The 16,449-nt window shown below is 43.2% G+C and overlaps 1 protein-coding gene across 1 annotated transcript in view; it reads left to right on the top strand.

The window, feature by feature from the left end:
• Cdc40 (cell division cycle 40) overlaps positions 1–12,317 on the top strand; it is a 47,713-nt gene extending 35,396 nt beyond the window's left edge. The window contains exons 10-15 of the mRNA XM_048425132.3: positions 895–996; positions 3,127–3,242; positions 3,453–3,586; positions 7,882–7,958; positions 9,858–10,002; positions 10,797–12,317. Coding sequence (XP_048281089.1) covers positions 895–996; positions 3,127–3,242; positions 3,453–3,586; positions 7,882–7,958; positions 9,858–10,002; positions 10,797–10,974 — 752 coding nt within the window. The 3' untranslated portion in view covers positions 10,975–12,317. The remainder of the gene's footprint in view (positions 1–894; positions 997–3,126; positions 3,243–3,452; positions 3,587–7,881; positions 7,959–9,857; positions 10,003–10,796) is intronic.
• The last annotated feature ends 4,132 nt before the right edge of the window (positions 12,318–16,449 follow it).

Here is a 16,449-nt window from a genome sequence, read left to right on the forward strand (position 1 = left end):
CCCATACTGCCAGAACTCTTCAGGGGGAAACTGGAATTCTCTACAGACAGCCACTCTGCAGGGATGGGGGGGCGGCTGCTCGTTGCTGTGCTCACATTTGCTCCTTGCTCCTTCCGCTTCCGCTGCACCCGCCTAGCTGCAGTTCTGTGGTAGGGGTGGTTCCGGGATGGAGCCCTCGGGTGACAGTTTATGTGAAATCATTGTGTCTTGGTCATAGTGAGAAACAGGCATGTTTCTGCTTTTGTTTAACGACATCTTAGTTCTCTCAAAAAACTTTGAAAAGATTCATTCGTCTGGCAAGGTTTGACGTCCAAGGAAAGAGTAATTAGGGCCCTGAAATTAATTTAATGTCAGGATAACATCTTTTAAAAAATAGAGGTAACATCATGGTTTTGAATCGGTTTTTATGGAATTAAATAATGTGATCTCAGAAACAGGCAATTACTGGTTAAGGGCTGCAACCTCCTGCACTTGAGGTTTGGAACACTTTGTTTTTACCTCTAACATGGTGAGCAATATGGGAGGGACGCCCCCTCCCCCCAAAATCTCAGCTATTTCTTTCGCTGGCAGTAATTAGAACTTTAGATCTCAATAAATTCTTGACTGGTTAGTCATCAGTGTGTGCACTGCATATTAAAAAATGCCACGACCAATTTTTTAAAATTATGCCTTTTCCCTGAGTTCTTACCAAAATGTAACACGTGAGAACCACCTGCAGAGACTCTTGAAGGAAGACAAACTGTCACCCCAGAGCCTGTGTGCAGAGTGCTGGTAAATCAGATGGGGCTGACGTGTTGGCTGGCAGCTTCCATGAGGTCACTGCCTAGTGCTTCTCAGTGGTGCTTATGCCGGGGAGCACTGATCTCACCATAGCTTCTGTGGCTCTGCTTCTAGGTCACAGTAAAGCTGTGAGAGACATCTGCTTCAACACCGCAGGCACCCAGTTCCTCAGTGCGGCCTATGACAGGTACCTGAAGCTCTGGGACACCGAGACGGGTAAGTGCGCACGGCTTACTCTCCTGAGCTATCAATCTGTGGACTCAGAAGACTGACTGGCCCTCTTGTGAAGTGGTGCCTTCTCCATCTGCTGCTTCTCGTTAGTGAGAAATCAGCTGATAGCACAAGTGTGTGTGTAGATTGATGCTTGTCTGTATAATTGGTGCTTTCCCTGTCTAATGATCTTCTTATTCCCCCACATCTCCTAGTATAGGCATTGCATAGATCAGAAGCAAATTTAATTTAATTGCCCAAATTGATAATGTAGATCTGAACTCATATGGGTCAGTCGGTTTTACTTAGTTTACAATATTAATTGCATCCATATTTTGTGGTGGTATATAACATGAGGAGCTGGCTAGTTGGGGTTTCTGTCCCGCCCGGTACCCCAACAAGCCGGCAAGCCCCAAAGAAAATCAGTCACACAGAGGTCTCCATAAGTTATAAAGCTGATTGACCCATTAGGTCAGGCTTCTTGTTAACTCTTGTATCTTATATTAACCCATTATTCTGATCTATTTTAGCCATGTGGCTCAGTACCTTTTTCAGTAGGGCAGATCACATCTTGCTGCTTCAGTGGTCTGGGCAGGAGTGGGAGGAATCAACTTCCTCCTCCCCAGAATTCTCCTGTTCTCATTGTATCACCTCTACTTTCTGTCTGGTTTTCCCACCTATACTTCCTGCCTGGCCAATCAGCGTTTATTTAAAACATGATTGACAGAATACAGACAATTCTCCCGCACCAGTGGTATAATTGTGAATTACTAGAAAACATCTTGTAGGATCAGGAATAAAGATGCATAGCTACAATCCCAGCATTCAGGAGGCTAAGGCTGGAAGACCATGAGTTAGAGGCCAGCCTGGGCTACAAGCATGACCCAGTCTGGGGGAAAAAGAAAACAAAATAAAACAAAACTGTAATTTTGCCAAGTTAATCATAAGAAATAATGTTTACTGGACATTGATTATGCTAAGCATATACTGGTATATAGAATTTGATTTTAGCACACCCATATGAGGTGTGTGCTAGTCTTGCATTACAGGTGAAGAACTGGCCGTGAGCATAGGCTTCTCAGAAGCATATGTCTAGTAAGTGGCAGAATTGGTTCAATCCAAGGTCATAGTGACTCCAGCCCAGGTCCCTCACCTTGCTTGTCACAGTTCTCAGTTCTGACTACACATTGCCATCCTCTGGAGAGCAGCCGAGCTGCTCCTGCCTGCCCTCCACCCTTGTGTCAGTGTGTAGACTGGGTTAGGGTCCACATGACAAAAGGCAGCCATCCTACAGCTCTTAGAAATTAAGGTACACATAAAGTATTAAGTGCACAGGTGTTCAGCAATTTTTTTAAATAATAAACTTGTGCAAATGTGTTTTAAACACTGTCAAGATCAATACATAGAGCATTGCAGCGTGTGGTGGAGTTTTGTGCCCTTTCCTCGTGTGCACCCACTTCCAGCAACCACAGAGCGTCTGTCACCATAGGCCCCATGCCTGTTCTTAACTTTGTAGATATGATCACGCCAGTAATTTCTCTTCGTTTCTAACTCTTCACCCAACTTCACATCTGACATACACTCTCCTGGCTTATACCCTAACGTTTTCTGCTGCTCAAAATAGTCCATGGATTGATGTAATTAGATCTATCTCTGTAACTAGTGGTGCATTACTTTTGGGAAAATTGTATAGTGTGTGTGTGTGTGTGTGTGTATGTGTGTGTGTGCGCGCGCGCATGTGTATTCACCTTATTGCCTTGAGATAGGATCTCAATTGAACTGAGAGCTTACCAGTTTTGCCACACTGGCTGGCCAGCAAGGTCCCATGTGTCTTTGCCTCCCAGTGTTGGGTTTACAGACATGCAGAGCCCCTACCTGTTTACAGGATGCTGGTGATCAAAGCCCAAGCGCTTACTTGCACAGAAAGTGTTCTTACCAATTGAGCCATCTCCCCAACTCCTGAAAAAATAAATTGTAACCATTAAAAAATCTATGAAAAGTACCATTGTAGTGGTTTTAAGAGCAAGCAAGCTGCCCTTCCTCAAAATTCATTAAATCGTGACTTCTAAGACATGCCATTGTCATCCTTTAGGAATGAAATTTATTTTTCTTGTTCAATTTGACTCTTTGGTTTAGGGCAGTGTATATCAAGATTTACAAACCGAAAAGTACCCTATTGTGTCAAGTTCAATCCTGATGAAGACAAGCAAAATCTCTTTGTGGCTGGGATGTCTGACAAAAAGATCGTGCAGGTACGCCTCTTTCTAGTGCATCTGTTAGGGCTGGTAAAGAGAACAGAGCACCCACCACTGATGCTGGCTACTTTGAGGGTCCTCACATGTGCTTAGAAGGAAGCAGTCAGTTCATGGGCGTGGGACACTAGAATCATTAGGTTCCCAAGTATAGTCTGCTGTTGTTGTGAGTCCTCACCTGTTTGTACCTTCTCTGTTGTCGCTGCACAGTGGGACATCCGCAGCGGAGAGATTGTTCAGGAATATGATCGGCATTTGGGAGCTGTCAACACCATTGTTTTTGTTGATGAGAATCGAAGATTTGTGAGTACATCTGACGATAAGAGCCTAAGAGTTTGGGAATGGTGAGTTTCCATCGGTGAAATGTCTGACTTTCATAAAACAAATAAATAAGTACATAACAAAATAAAATTTATAGCTGAAGTCAAAGCCTGATAATGTGCAGCTATTTGCTTATTTTTCCAGCCAAAGTGTTTTGATTATTTAAGTGCCAACAATTTGGAAATTGAAATCTAAACATATTATCCTTCACAGTCTTTGGAGAATCCTTCAAAGTACGTGGATTTGAACTGCTGGTTTTGTGGTCGTGATAACTGTCTTAGCATGGCTTTACACATTCTTTTTTATTTTTATTTCTTGTTTCTTATATGTATGCATGTATGTGTATGTGTTGGCTTTGTTTCACTGCATCATGTGGAGGTCAAGGGCAGCTCTGCGGAGTCAGTGTTCTTTCACGGTGGTCTAGAGACCACACTCAGGCTTGCACGGCAGCCCCTCCCTCCAGGTCTTCTCACTGGCCCCTCACTCTTTGTTAGATATCATACTTGTCTTTGCAGGATGACGGGGTCACACATAAATATCCTGGCCTCCGAACAAATCCAAGCTTTAACGCCTGCTTTGTAATCATTCATGCTATAAATTGCTCCCTTTCAGCTTTAAACAGGCCTTTTGCTTATTGAATATAATCAGAATGTATTGAATACTTTTTCCTTTTATCCAAAAAAAGTTTATCTAAAGTCAAAAAAAATACTTAAGCTGATTTCATTAAGTATTATGATTGTTTTATGATTTAGTTGCAAATAAGTAAGTGGTAATCTTTCTTATTAAAGTCAGTCCTTGGATGGAACCCAGCTTGTTTTTATAGTCACAAAGCACAGCTCAGTGGAGACCACAGCCTTGCAAGGACTCAAAAGTGCACCTTCCCTTCCACCCCTAGAAGCTGTAATTTAAGAGAAAGCCAGCAGCCTTGAGCCCCAGCCAGGGTTTCCTGTTCAGACTGACTCCCCTGGAAACCCGAGTGGGCCGAATAGGCCCTCGGTATTGTTAAGGCAATCGAGGTAATTTCAGATTTAATGCAACTTGTACACCAACACTATAACCTTCGAGATTATCCCCCAAGGACATTGCCTGTACTTTGTATCTAATCTTAACGTTCAGTTTCGTCCTTATGGGTCATGGTTTGAAACTAAGGTCTGCCATCCGAAATGGTGCTTTTTAAGAGATTTAGCACTCAGTGGGAGAGCGCAACACCCACAGTGAAAGAAAGGAGGAAGGAGGCTGTTTTCTACAGAAAATATGATGTGAACACCAGTGTTTTTGTTTGGATGGTTTAGCTTAGTTTGGGGCATATGCACATGGTGTGTGCGCACTTGCACATCCCGTCCGCATGTGTGCAGAGGTCAGAGAAGGATGCCAGGTTGTCTTCCTCTCAGTCGTGCCTTGCTATTACATGGGTGCTGGGATTTGAACTCAGGTCCTCATACAAGAGTACAGCAAGCGCTCTTAGTTACTGAACAGTCTCCCCAGCCTGATACTACAGTGTGTGTGTGTGTGTGTGCGTGTGTGTGTGTGTGTGCGTGCGTGTGTGTGTGACAGATAGAAATGTCAGTGGTTTGATTTTGCTTAAACATTCAGACATTTGTATCTCTCGATGCTGTTCCAGCTCCATCATTGAAAGCAGAGTGGTGTAAGAAGGTGGTTAATATTGAGGTGCTGTACCAGTTAGAGGACATCGGATGCTTGTATTTTCTCAAAATGCTTTGATTAACTTAAGGTGGCCACGTTAGCATCCTTGTTCCCCTCTGGAATCCTAGGAAACTCTGCTGAAAGGCACACTGCTGTCTTGTTGCCGGTGATGCCGTGCTGCAGGTGTCTGTTTGGCATCACCTGTTTTCGTGGTCTGTCATTGATGACATTACAGGTGTGGAGCTAGCGCTTTCTATGTATGTGTCAGTCACTAGGCTAAGCATGTTATACAAACTCTTGGATTTCATGTGCAAAGCCGTCTCATGAGATAGGTGTGTTTATGTGGGGTGGGAGCCTTTTTCTCGTTCCTTCTGTATAAGGAAACTAAGATAGTTTAAGTGATCTACCTAAGGTGATACAGGATGTGAAAAAGTCAAAATTCAAATGACAGGTCAGACTGATTCCAGAACTTGGATTTGTGGCTCTGTGGCTGAGAGAATGACTGGGGAGACTTGCATCTGCTAACAGAGAGCAAACAGCTCGAGACTGTCAGGAGCTCCTGCAGCCTCTGCTGCAGTAATCGCTGGTGATTCTGCCGTTGGCACAGGAGAAGGGGCCTTAAGCTCACATCAAGATTGAGCCCAGGCACAGGAAGTTCCCAGCTCTGGGGCTTTTTATGCAAGAGGCATTTTTCTAAACTTACGTGTCCTCTACCTCGTTGTAGAAGAGCGCCATAATAGAGGATAAGAATCAGATGGCTCAGTGGTTAAGAGCACCAGCTACTCTTCCAGAGGACCCAGGTTCAATTCCCACTGCCTACATGACAGCTCAGGATAGTTTGTACAATTCTATTTCCAGGGGATCAGATGCCCTCTTCTGTCTCCTGTAGGCACCAAGCACATACATGGTGCACAGGCATACATGCAGACAAGACGCCCACACACATAAAAATAAAAACTTAAAACAACCAAAGGAAGCTGGGCTTTCTGTCACAGTGCTACACAAACAACAGCTAATGCCCTTGAGAAGGAGAACTGGGGTTATGGTCGATACCAGCAGCTGTGGCCTGAGAACCATCTGAAAACATGACAGTAGGCGTGGCGGTTTTCTTTCTGTCTTTAACGAAAGGTCTTTATTTTGGTAAAATGTTTTTTAAAGGAAATAATACAGAAATGAATCAGCATTGCTGTTTATCTTTTAGCTTTAAAATGCCACAGACTTGTTAGTTCATTTCCAAACCAGATGATCTGAAATCAGTTCCAACCTTGTTACAATTGAATCACAGTATCTAAGTAGGAAAATGGTTCTGTGTTTATGACGTTTAGCTATGCCTAGCAGGAATTCACAGAAATGTGAAGTTCCGAGGGTAGTGCAGATTCAGTTCTGTTCTCAACCTTCCTAGTGCTGCGACCCTTTAACACAGCTCCTCACGTGGTGCTGACCCAACCATAAAATTATTCATTGCCATTCCATAACTGTAATTCTGCCTCTGGTATGAATCCTAATGTAAATATCTGCTGTGTGGCCCTGTGAAGGGTCACTTGACTCTCCGACCCTTGAGAGCCGCTGCTCTAGAGCTGATTGTATCTGGAGTCCTTAACACAGGGCACTAGTACTTGCTGTGCTTCCTAGAGATGTGGACCTAAGGTGTGGTTGATTAATTTAGAAAGTGCCCTTTCAATCCATCTTATAAGAGTCACTACATACTAGTGATAAATACAAAGGTGGGGGGCATGAATCTTCTTTAAAAACTTGGAGGGTCATTCTGAAGGTCACTTCTCACTGCGCTTAGAAACGTGACGTCACTTCCCGTCCTTCCCTGGCCATCTGTTCCTTCTGGATGTTGGGTAAATGACAGAGAAATCCATACATGAAGTGAAGTGTAATTATTTTCCAGTTAAGCAAAGTATTGTCGGTATTGAATCATACCCTAAGACTGCACTCGCTCTTCACCCCGTGCTGACCATCAGAGTCCGTGTCCCACACAGACGGAGCAGCCATGTCATAACCCCTTTCAGAATTTCCAAGTAATTTTTATTATAAAAATATAATGAAAACGAAAAGGTACTTAGTACATTTGGTTCTTCATTTAAGTGAATACTTCAGAATTTTGTTTTATATTGAGGCATTTTTGTCAGATGAGGTTTTCACTGTTCTATATTTTGCTTTTTGTCCTGGACTATACACTTTAGAAATACTTTCCATGTAAACTGAAAAGAGCCTTGGTTCCAAGCCCTTAATCTCTGAGGCTTGGGTCATTTTTCTGGGCGGGTGAAGGTAGCACACGGGTCCTACAGCTCTGCCCTCCACACTCACTCCCCCTGCTCGCAGGGTAATGAGGTGAGGTCGGCTGGGGGATACATAACGCTCCTTGTAGGCTTGCTCAGACATCCTCTTCTGCCTCCCATGGTACCTTTTAAGATGAGTTCATCATTAAGGGATATTTAGTAATAAGGGCCAAAGTTTAAGTCCCATAACTAGAAACTAGAACTATTGACACCATTATAATTTTCATGGAAAGTCATTTGTAAAATAAAAGCTTTTTAATAATAAACTCCATCCTGGAAGTTCAATGAAAAGCAAGTTGCTTGTGTTTGGGTACATTTGGGTAATTCTTCTGAACGTGCTTTGGCGAATTACTCATTCTAACATGTATGCTATTTTCAATTTTTAGGGATATCCCTGTGGATTTTAAGTACATAGCAGAGCCCAGCATGCACTCAATGCCTGCAGTGACTTTGTCTCCAAATGGTGAGTTGGAACATAGAACGTGTTCTAAAATGAGCTTCTAAGGCACGGAGTAATTGCTGGAGTCATAGGAACTGGAGCACTCTGTGCAGGGAATCAGGATGCTGCCATACTTGTGTAAGGAAACCTTTTCAGTAGCCGGAGTAATTACTGGTTCTCATATGTGAATCACCTCACCCACTCCCTTGTTTTGAAAAAATAAAAGAGTCAGTGATTTACAGTTAGCATTAGGGATTTCTGACAGTTGTTTTTTGTTTGTTAGTTTTTAATAATTTTCCTTCCAACACAAATAAGGTTCAATAAATCATTAATAAGAACTTTTCTCTCAAGGGAATAGGAAATTTTGGTCTGATTCTTCAAAATGAGAACATTTTAGTGATTTTCCTCTAATAGGGCTTTTAAAGCAGTTTTGCAGCCCTATTTGACACTCAGGTCAGTCCTCATGCTCATGCTCCTTTCCATTAGGTTTGACTGGGGCAGCAGGGATAGGTCACCGCAGTACAGAGCTTGCCTGAGCCCTTGTCCACATTCCACTCTGGATAAACATGCACAGATCTGATGCGGAACTTCATCCCTCTGGTTCAGCTTTGTTGAGCTGGTGTCTACTGGTGCTCACATCTGGAGCCCCGTCTCCTTCATGGCACGTTTCTGTCTTTGTTTGACTGCCCAGGGGTCACACTTGATGCAGCCCACTCACTGCATGAATGCACTTGGGAGCATTAATGATGTGTTCTTGTGTGTGTGTGTCCACCTACATGCATTAGTGTTTTGCCTGCATGTATGTCTGTGTGAGGATGTCTGTCAGATCCCCTGAAACTGGAATTGCAGACAGCTGTGAGCTGCCATGTGGGTGCTGGGAAATGAACCAGGGCCTTTAGCATGTAGTGCTCTTGACCACTGAGTCATCTCTCCAGCCCTAATGATGGATTCTTGTTGATGACAGAGGCCCTTCTCTCCACCCCTCTTCGTGGGAGCCATTTTGCAGGGCCCAAGTTGAAAAGAAAGGGTACAGAGGATTGTGGGAGGGAAAGCTGCATCTGCAAAAGATTTTCTTCAACAAAACAAAAAGTCAATACAGTTTCCTATTGGATAATCCATTGTCTTTTAAGTAGCAGGTAATTGTGCTGCAGGCGTACTGATACTGTCAGGCTCTGATGGGGATGTAAAGTGAGTGTTTTCAGAGCTATTCTGGGGGCAGACCTAGGACAGGAAGAACCCTCCCCTCTGTCTGCCTCTGTGGTAGCTCAGTGATGGTTGACAAGAACCCTGTCATTCTTAGAGAAACAACAAGCCCTACGTACAACTTTGTCAGTCCCCGTATGTACCTTTGTCATTAGGATTCCAGACATGATGTACAAGTCTTCCCCTCACATAGGCAGTGCTGGGACTGTCTCCTGGGTAATTCTTACAAGTGTCTAAGATGCTAGGAAGCAGTATTTAGGGCCTGGGGCTTGCAGACTCCAGGGTAGATAAAGCAGCACACCCTCTGAGAAATAGTTGCTGCGGTCTTGCTAATCCTCTTTGATTTGATACTTCCCATAGGTCTATTCTGTAGTTCTGTTGTCTGGAGTCATTATAAAATAATTCCACTTAGCATGTTTTATTAGTAACTTAATTCTGTTGGCTCCAAGCTTGGGAATTGTTTCCTTGTTTTTAAGCAGTCAAAGCTCCATGTGAGGAGTTCTCTGAGACAATGGGAACACGGGAGTGGGGTCCGGTGCTGTAGGTAAAAATACCTCTTGCCAGTGCCTGATTGAGTGTTCTCCCAGTGCCAGAAGAACTTACTTTTCTGCTATCAGAAAGCACTTGAGCACAAAAGTAATGAAAGCTAATGTATGTAAAATAAACTTTAAAAAATAGTTAAATCTTCCTCTCAAATATGCCACTTACTGCATTTTACAGGGAAATGGCTCGCATGCCAGTCAATGGATAACCAAATCTTAATTTTTGGAGCGCAGAACAGATTCAGATTAAATAAGAAGAAAATTTTCAAGGGTCACATGGTAGCAGGCTACGCTTGTCAGGTCGACTTCTCTCCAGACATGAGGTAAGTTACGCCTTCCTGTTCACAAACCACTGGGACCCGTGTCAGTGCTCGAGGACTGGGTACTCTTTCAAACTGACAGGGCAGGCATAAAGGGAAGAACAAGCTATGGAAATTACATTTTGGCTTTTCTGTAGGGCCTTCATCAGTCTCTAATACTGCTTAGGCCTATGCCTTTAACTGTTACCTAATCCATTCTGTCTGCATCACCGTGACTTTCTCTCTGTTTTTCTGTGTCACTGTGGTTGAATGGATACCAGGAGAATTCCCCATCACAGTGTTGGACAGACTTCAATTTGTCTACACTGAAAACAGAAATGTAGCTTTTGGATATTTCTAGGTCACAAGAGTGAAATTTCTGCATTCATTTTCCTCCTCTTAGTTAAAAATATATAGGTAGAAGGAATTCAGACATCCTGTGACTTTCTATCTTTAGCATGGTAATGAGGCCTCAGATTCTTCTTTCTGCTTCAGCCTTGGACATGTGCAGTGCAGATCGAAGCCAAAGCTGAAGTTCACTGCAGCTCAGTGTACCTAGCAGGCTCACTGCTGCCTGAGAAACAGGTTCCTCTGCACTCGTCCTGTCTCCTTGGTGAAAAGTAACATTCCTGCTCTTAGGCTGGCAGCTTATCGGAGGGGAGGGACTGGAGATGGCCAGCGGCAGATGCGCGTGTACTTTGTCTTCTGCGTTCTGTACCTTCACGTTTCTTAGGGTGAAAACACGGGCACTGTCTGTCAGTCCGTTTCACCAGGTCACGGTGTGTGAGTAATTGCAATTTGTTTTCGTTCTGTTGCAGCTATGTGATTTCAGGAGACGGAAATGGAAAATTAAACATTTGGGACTGGAAGACCACAAAACTCTACAGTCGATTTAAAGCTCACGATAAAGTGTGCATAGGTGCAGTGTGGCATCCCCATGAAACGTCCAAGGTCATCACGTGTGGCTGGGATGGCCTCATTAAATTGTGGGATTAATGGGATTAGTCCTTTCACAATCTGGGATCATTTTTGATCCAGTGTCATATTTAACTATTTAATTATTAAAATGTGTTGGATGACAATTTGATTTATAGGTAATCTTTCCATATATGGCCTTATGAAGTTGGCCAATGGTTTTTGTTAAAAGCGTTGTAAATTTGCCTCATCTAAGTTCATTGGCAACTTCATTTTATTCTTTACAGATGGTATTTATGTGAAGAATGACAGCTAACTCTACCTGACAGTTAGTTACTCTTGGCAGGCAGTTTGCATTTATCCCTGAGATATCACTGGAAGGACCATTTGGGGGTCTACTGGATAGGGGACCCTAGAGGAAATGACGTGGCTAATGACCCAGAAAGCACCAGCCCTTACCAGTCCACCCGAAATGGAAGGAAAAGAAGGGACTGGTGCAGTTTGATTACTAAAGATCGCGGAAAACACTCAGAGTTGCTGTTCCTATCATTTTCATTGAATCAAGTTCTAGGCTTTGGGTTTCATGAGTTCCATTATTTTTATGGCCTGTGTTGTATATTTTTACTTGTAAATGAGTGATCTTTATTGGCTGCAGCATTTCTCTGATTATTAGGCAATGTAAAATTAAAAAGCAGCACACAGTTCCTCCCTTGACTCTCTTCCTGGTCAGGATGGCTAGGACTGTATAGACCAAAGCCGAAAGTGAGGTGTCTCTGAAGATGGAACTCTGGTGAGCTAGCCAAGGCTTTGGATTTTCCCATAATCACTGTCAGTAAGGACCTGGCGGCGCTCTCAGAAACCAGGGTGTGCAGGGCTCTCCTCACCACCCTACTAACGAGTCCCCTCTGGCTGAGCATGAAGGCATGGTCCAAAATACTGCCTTGCAATGTCTTTGAAGTCACATTTTGGTTTTGATTTTGGTTTTTTTTTTTAATTACTCTGATTTTGCTTGTGAATACAAACAGTAAAACTTTTGAATGTTAGAAAATATTAAACTTCCTTTCAGATCTTTGTAAAAACATTGACTCTGTAAGAAAATACCTAGAGTCCCCAATTTAAGAGGCAGTAACCATGTTGTTTTCTTTAAATCACATACTGAACTTTGCACTGCCAAGCTATCGCCATGTCTGTGTCTCCAGGAAGGGTGGCATATAGGCGGAAGGAGTCCACCACCTTAACAAACGCGAATGTCTGAAATGTGGCGGGGAGAGACTTCAGCGGTATCGCATGTTTCCAGTCATAATTTTAGAATCTCCATTTCTCTTACTGTGTTTTTGACTGTTTCTAAACCGAGTAACTGTACATAAGAGTTTTCTCTTTTTGAAAAGACCCTATTTTTGAATAAAGCATTCTTTTTATAGAAAGTGCTGCTGAAATGTCCAACGTGTCCTTTTTAGTCTTAAGTCTGTGTAGACGCCAGGTCAGACCATCTCCAGACTTCATTGCAAGTGGGCGTGTTTACATGTCAATGGTTTATTCTAATTAACATGAGCAAACACAACTCAGCACCCTTGAAGCATTTAGGGTGTATAGACATGCGGGATTAGAGTGTACAGACAGCACACAGACGGTCGGGTTCTTTCCCAGCATAGGAAATCTGAAAGCGTGGTGTTGCACACTGAGTGCTCACACACTGTGAGTGTTCGCACACTGTTGCACACTGTGAGTGCTCGCACACTGTTGCACACTGTGAGTGCTCGCACACTGTTGCACACTGTGAGTGCTTGCCTTCTGCCTCATCCTTACTGCAAGATCTTTGTCGCATCCTGAAAGTTAGAATTGTTGAACTGGATTAATATTTAAACACTGAAGCAGAGGCTGGACTGACAAGAAGTTCAGGCAAGCAAGATCTTTCCAGGTAGAAACATTTTATTTGTGTGTGTGTTTTGAGACAGAGTCTCATGTACCTCAGGCTGACCTCAGACTCACTGTCTAGCCAAGGATGTGTTTGAATTCTCTGGCCTCTGTCTCACAAGTACCATATCTGGCAGGAAGTGACTCCTGAGAAACACATTATGGGGCTGGCCAATAACCTTAAAATGTTTATAAACTGCCAAAAAGGGAATTTTGACAGTGAGATGTCACTCTTTGAGCGACAGCCATTGAGATCCTAATCCCAGCACCACCTAATCCCAGCACCAATTGCAGACATCCCTTGAAGATCGGCTGACTGGACTATTGGATTGTGTTGCTTGCTGTGATCGACAGTAGTGGATAGTTGAGGGGGCCACGGTAGGTTCTCCTGCCAGGACGGAATGTAAAGTGCCAGCCAGACCCTCCAGCAGACCCTCCAGCAGACCCTCCAGCAGTCCCTCCAGCCAGACCCTCCAGCCAGACCCTCCAGCAGTCCCTCCAGCAGACCCTCCAGCAGTCCCTCCAGCAGACCCTCCAGCAGACCCTCCAGCAGTCCTTTGGTGTTGGTGTTGTTTGGTTGGTTGCTTTTGGTTTGGGGGTTTTCGAGACAGGTTTTCTCTGTAGCTTTGGAGCCTATCCTGGAACGAGCTATTGTAGACCAGGCTGGCCTCAAACTCAGAGAGATCCCACCTGCTTCTGCCTCCCGAGTGCTGGGATTAAAGGCGCACACCACCACTGCGCCAGTGTCCTGCCAGCCGTCTTAAATGTGGATCTCAGCGTAAGACCTGGGGAATACAGCTGCCATACATAATGTTCACATTTTAGTGTCTCAGGCTGCAGTTGAAAGCAGTGTTGTGCCGTAGTTTTACTGGCAGCATCCACGGACAGTGAGTCATAAAGTAGCTGACATAACAGAGTGTAGACAAGGGAACTGCAAAGGAGCCAGTGGAGGACAGTATCTGTCACACATCAGAACAAAATTCATGTCATGAAATGCATGATCGGGGAGTAAATAAACAGAATGAACTAACAGAAGATTGAATTAAAGTGAAAATATAGACACACATAAAATTCCTGGGAACCTTTCCTTAAAATGGAGTATTTTTGTTTCTAACTCAGATTAAAACTTTAGGCAAGCTCTCCAAAGGATCTTCCAGTGAGATTGCACTAATGGGGAGAACCATGAAATTAGAATCACAAATTTATCTCAGACATTTAAAAATCTAGGCTGTTTGGGATAAAGAAAAAGGATAGCCAAAGTCCGTGTGGCTACCTGTATGCATGTAGGCACATATAGCACATGCTCGTATTACACCTTTTATGCGCACAGTTACTTCAGATATCACGGAAGCAACATTCCTTGTTTTACCCAGAACTAAAGGAAATGCAAACTTTCAACCAAAAGTCTTGAAATGACTTCATTTTCAGTGACTTACATGCACCATTGTCCTCGTCTGCCTTCTGTTGCTGTGATAAACACCATAGCAACTCAGGAGCCAAAGGTTGTTATAGCTCTGGTCAACTGAAGCCGAGGCACAAGCCTGATGCGGGAACCATGCCCAGCTACTTCCCTTCGTCTTACACAGTTCAGGCTCACCTATCCCAGGGATGGCACCGACCACAGTGGGCTTGGCCCCTCAGACATGGGTTCACAGTCAAGAATCTGTCCCACAGACACACCTACAGGCCAATCTGAAGGAGGCTGTTCCTCAGTTGAGAATCCCTCTTCCCAGCTGCATCCAGGCTTGTGTCAGTCTCACGAGATCTAGTGAGCACACCTGCCTTGGCTGCCTTTAAGTGAATGTTTTAGCTCCCTGCTCTCTAACTGCCAACGTTTTAAACCTCAGGAGTTTAACTCAAATCTCAAAGATGTGTTTGTTTGTTTTGTAGATCAGGCTGGCCTTGAACAAACAAGAGATCTGCCTGCCTCTGCCTGCCTAGTGCTGGGATTAAAGGCGTGCACCACCATGACCAGATTAAACATTTTAGAATTTGTGTTCTTTTCAAAGTTACTTTGAAGATTATAACTATTATCATTTATCCATTCTCCTTCCCTCCAAGCCCTTCCATGTACCCCCTCCTTGTTCTCTTTTAAATTCATTGTCTCCTCTTTCATTAATTAATTATTGGTGTGTGTGTGTTCCTACTGCAGAAGTACAACCTGTTCAGTCTGTGTGATGTTATTTGTGTTTGTGTTCTCAGGGCTGGGTATTTGGAACTGGATAACCTATTGGTGTGCTCTTCCCTGGGAAAGACTTTCTCCTGTGCGGCATTCCTTAGTTGGCTGTGGTTTTTTGTCCAAGGTTGTGGCCTCCTGAGTGCTCTCCTGTTGTCCAAAATTTTCTGTTCTGCCCGGTTCCCACAATCGTTATGTCCCAAAGAAATCACACAGAGGTCTACATTAATTATAAACTGATTGGTTCATTAGCTTAGGCTTCTTATTAACTCTTATAACTTATATTAACCTATTATTCGTGTCTATGTTAGCCACGTGGCTTGGTACCTTTTTCAGCGAGGCAGTCACATCTTGTTTGTTCTGTGGCTGGATCAGGACTACAGACTAGGACTTCCTTCTTCCCAGAATTCTGTTCTCATTGACCTGCCTCTACTTCCTATCTGGCTACTGACCAATCAGCATTTATTTAAAATATAATTGACAGAATACAGACCGTTGTCCCACACCACTTCCACACTCTCCCTTCCACATTAGCATGTCTGTTGCTGGCATTCTTGTTTAGTTAGTGTTTAGGAAGTCCTGTTGGAGAATTCTGACATTCTTAGGAGACACAATCTCACTGCAGATTCCCTGTGCCTCTGGTTCTTACAATCAATCTTTCTGCTCCTCTTCCACATAGATCCCTGAACCTTAGGTTTAGGATTTGTATTGTAGATATGCTTTTAAATTCATGTACAGAGCACTGTGCAAAGAGATTCTATTATTTTATATATGTGTATATTATATTCCAACAGAATATATGAGTCTTACATTAGTTTTAACTTTCTTAATCACCGGGTTAAAGTGGGCAATTAATCTTATATTTTATTTAACATATCTAAATTTTTATTTTAACATATATTCAAATTTGAAATTTAGTATTTTATTTTTGTATCCTAAGACTTTGAAACATAGTATTCTACGCTGATAACATGTTTTAATTCAAACTACCTAATTTTCATTTAAAAAAAATCTTTCAAAGTAAATTTACCTACCAAGTTGTTAGAAGCATATACTGGAAGGGGATGTCTAAAGCTGAAATGTGTGTGTGCGTGTGTGCGTGTGTGTGTGTGTGTGTGTGTGTGTGTGTGTGTGTGTACCCACAGATGCTGGAAGAGGATGTCTAAAGCTAAAGTTACAGTCAGTTGAATATGAATACTGAAGCCTGAACTCAGATCCTTGGCAAGAGCAATATGTACTCTTAAGCACTAAGCCATCTCTCCAGGGTCCTAACATTGTTTTTAATGAAAAGAAATTCAGTTGTTTTGAATTCCTCAGCCATTTTAAAATATATGTTTATTGTTTAAGAATTTCAAATAATTTTAATACTATTCTCCCCCACTCTTCTCCTAACTCCTTCCAGATCCACCCACCCCTCAGCTCCCCTTCCCAGCTTCACCTCATTTTGTTTAGAGCTGTGGGTCAAA

Source organism: Myodes glareolus, chromosome 1 (assembly GCF_982192425.1).
Source record: "Myodes glareolus chromosome 1, mMyoGla1.1, whole genome shotgun sequence".
Classification (NCBI taxonomy): domain Eukaryota; kingdom Metazoa; phylum Chordata; class Mammalia; order Rodentia; family Cricetidae; genus Myodes; species Myodes glareolus.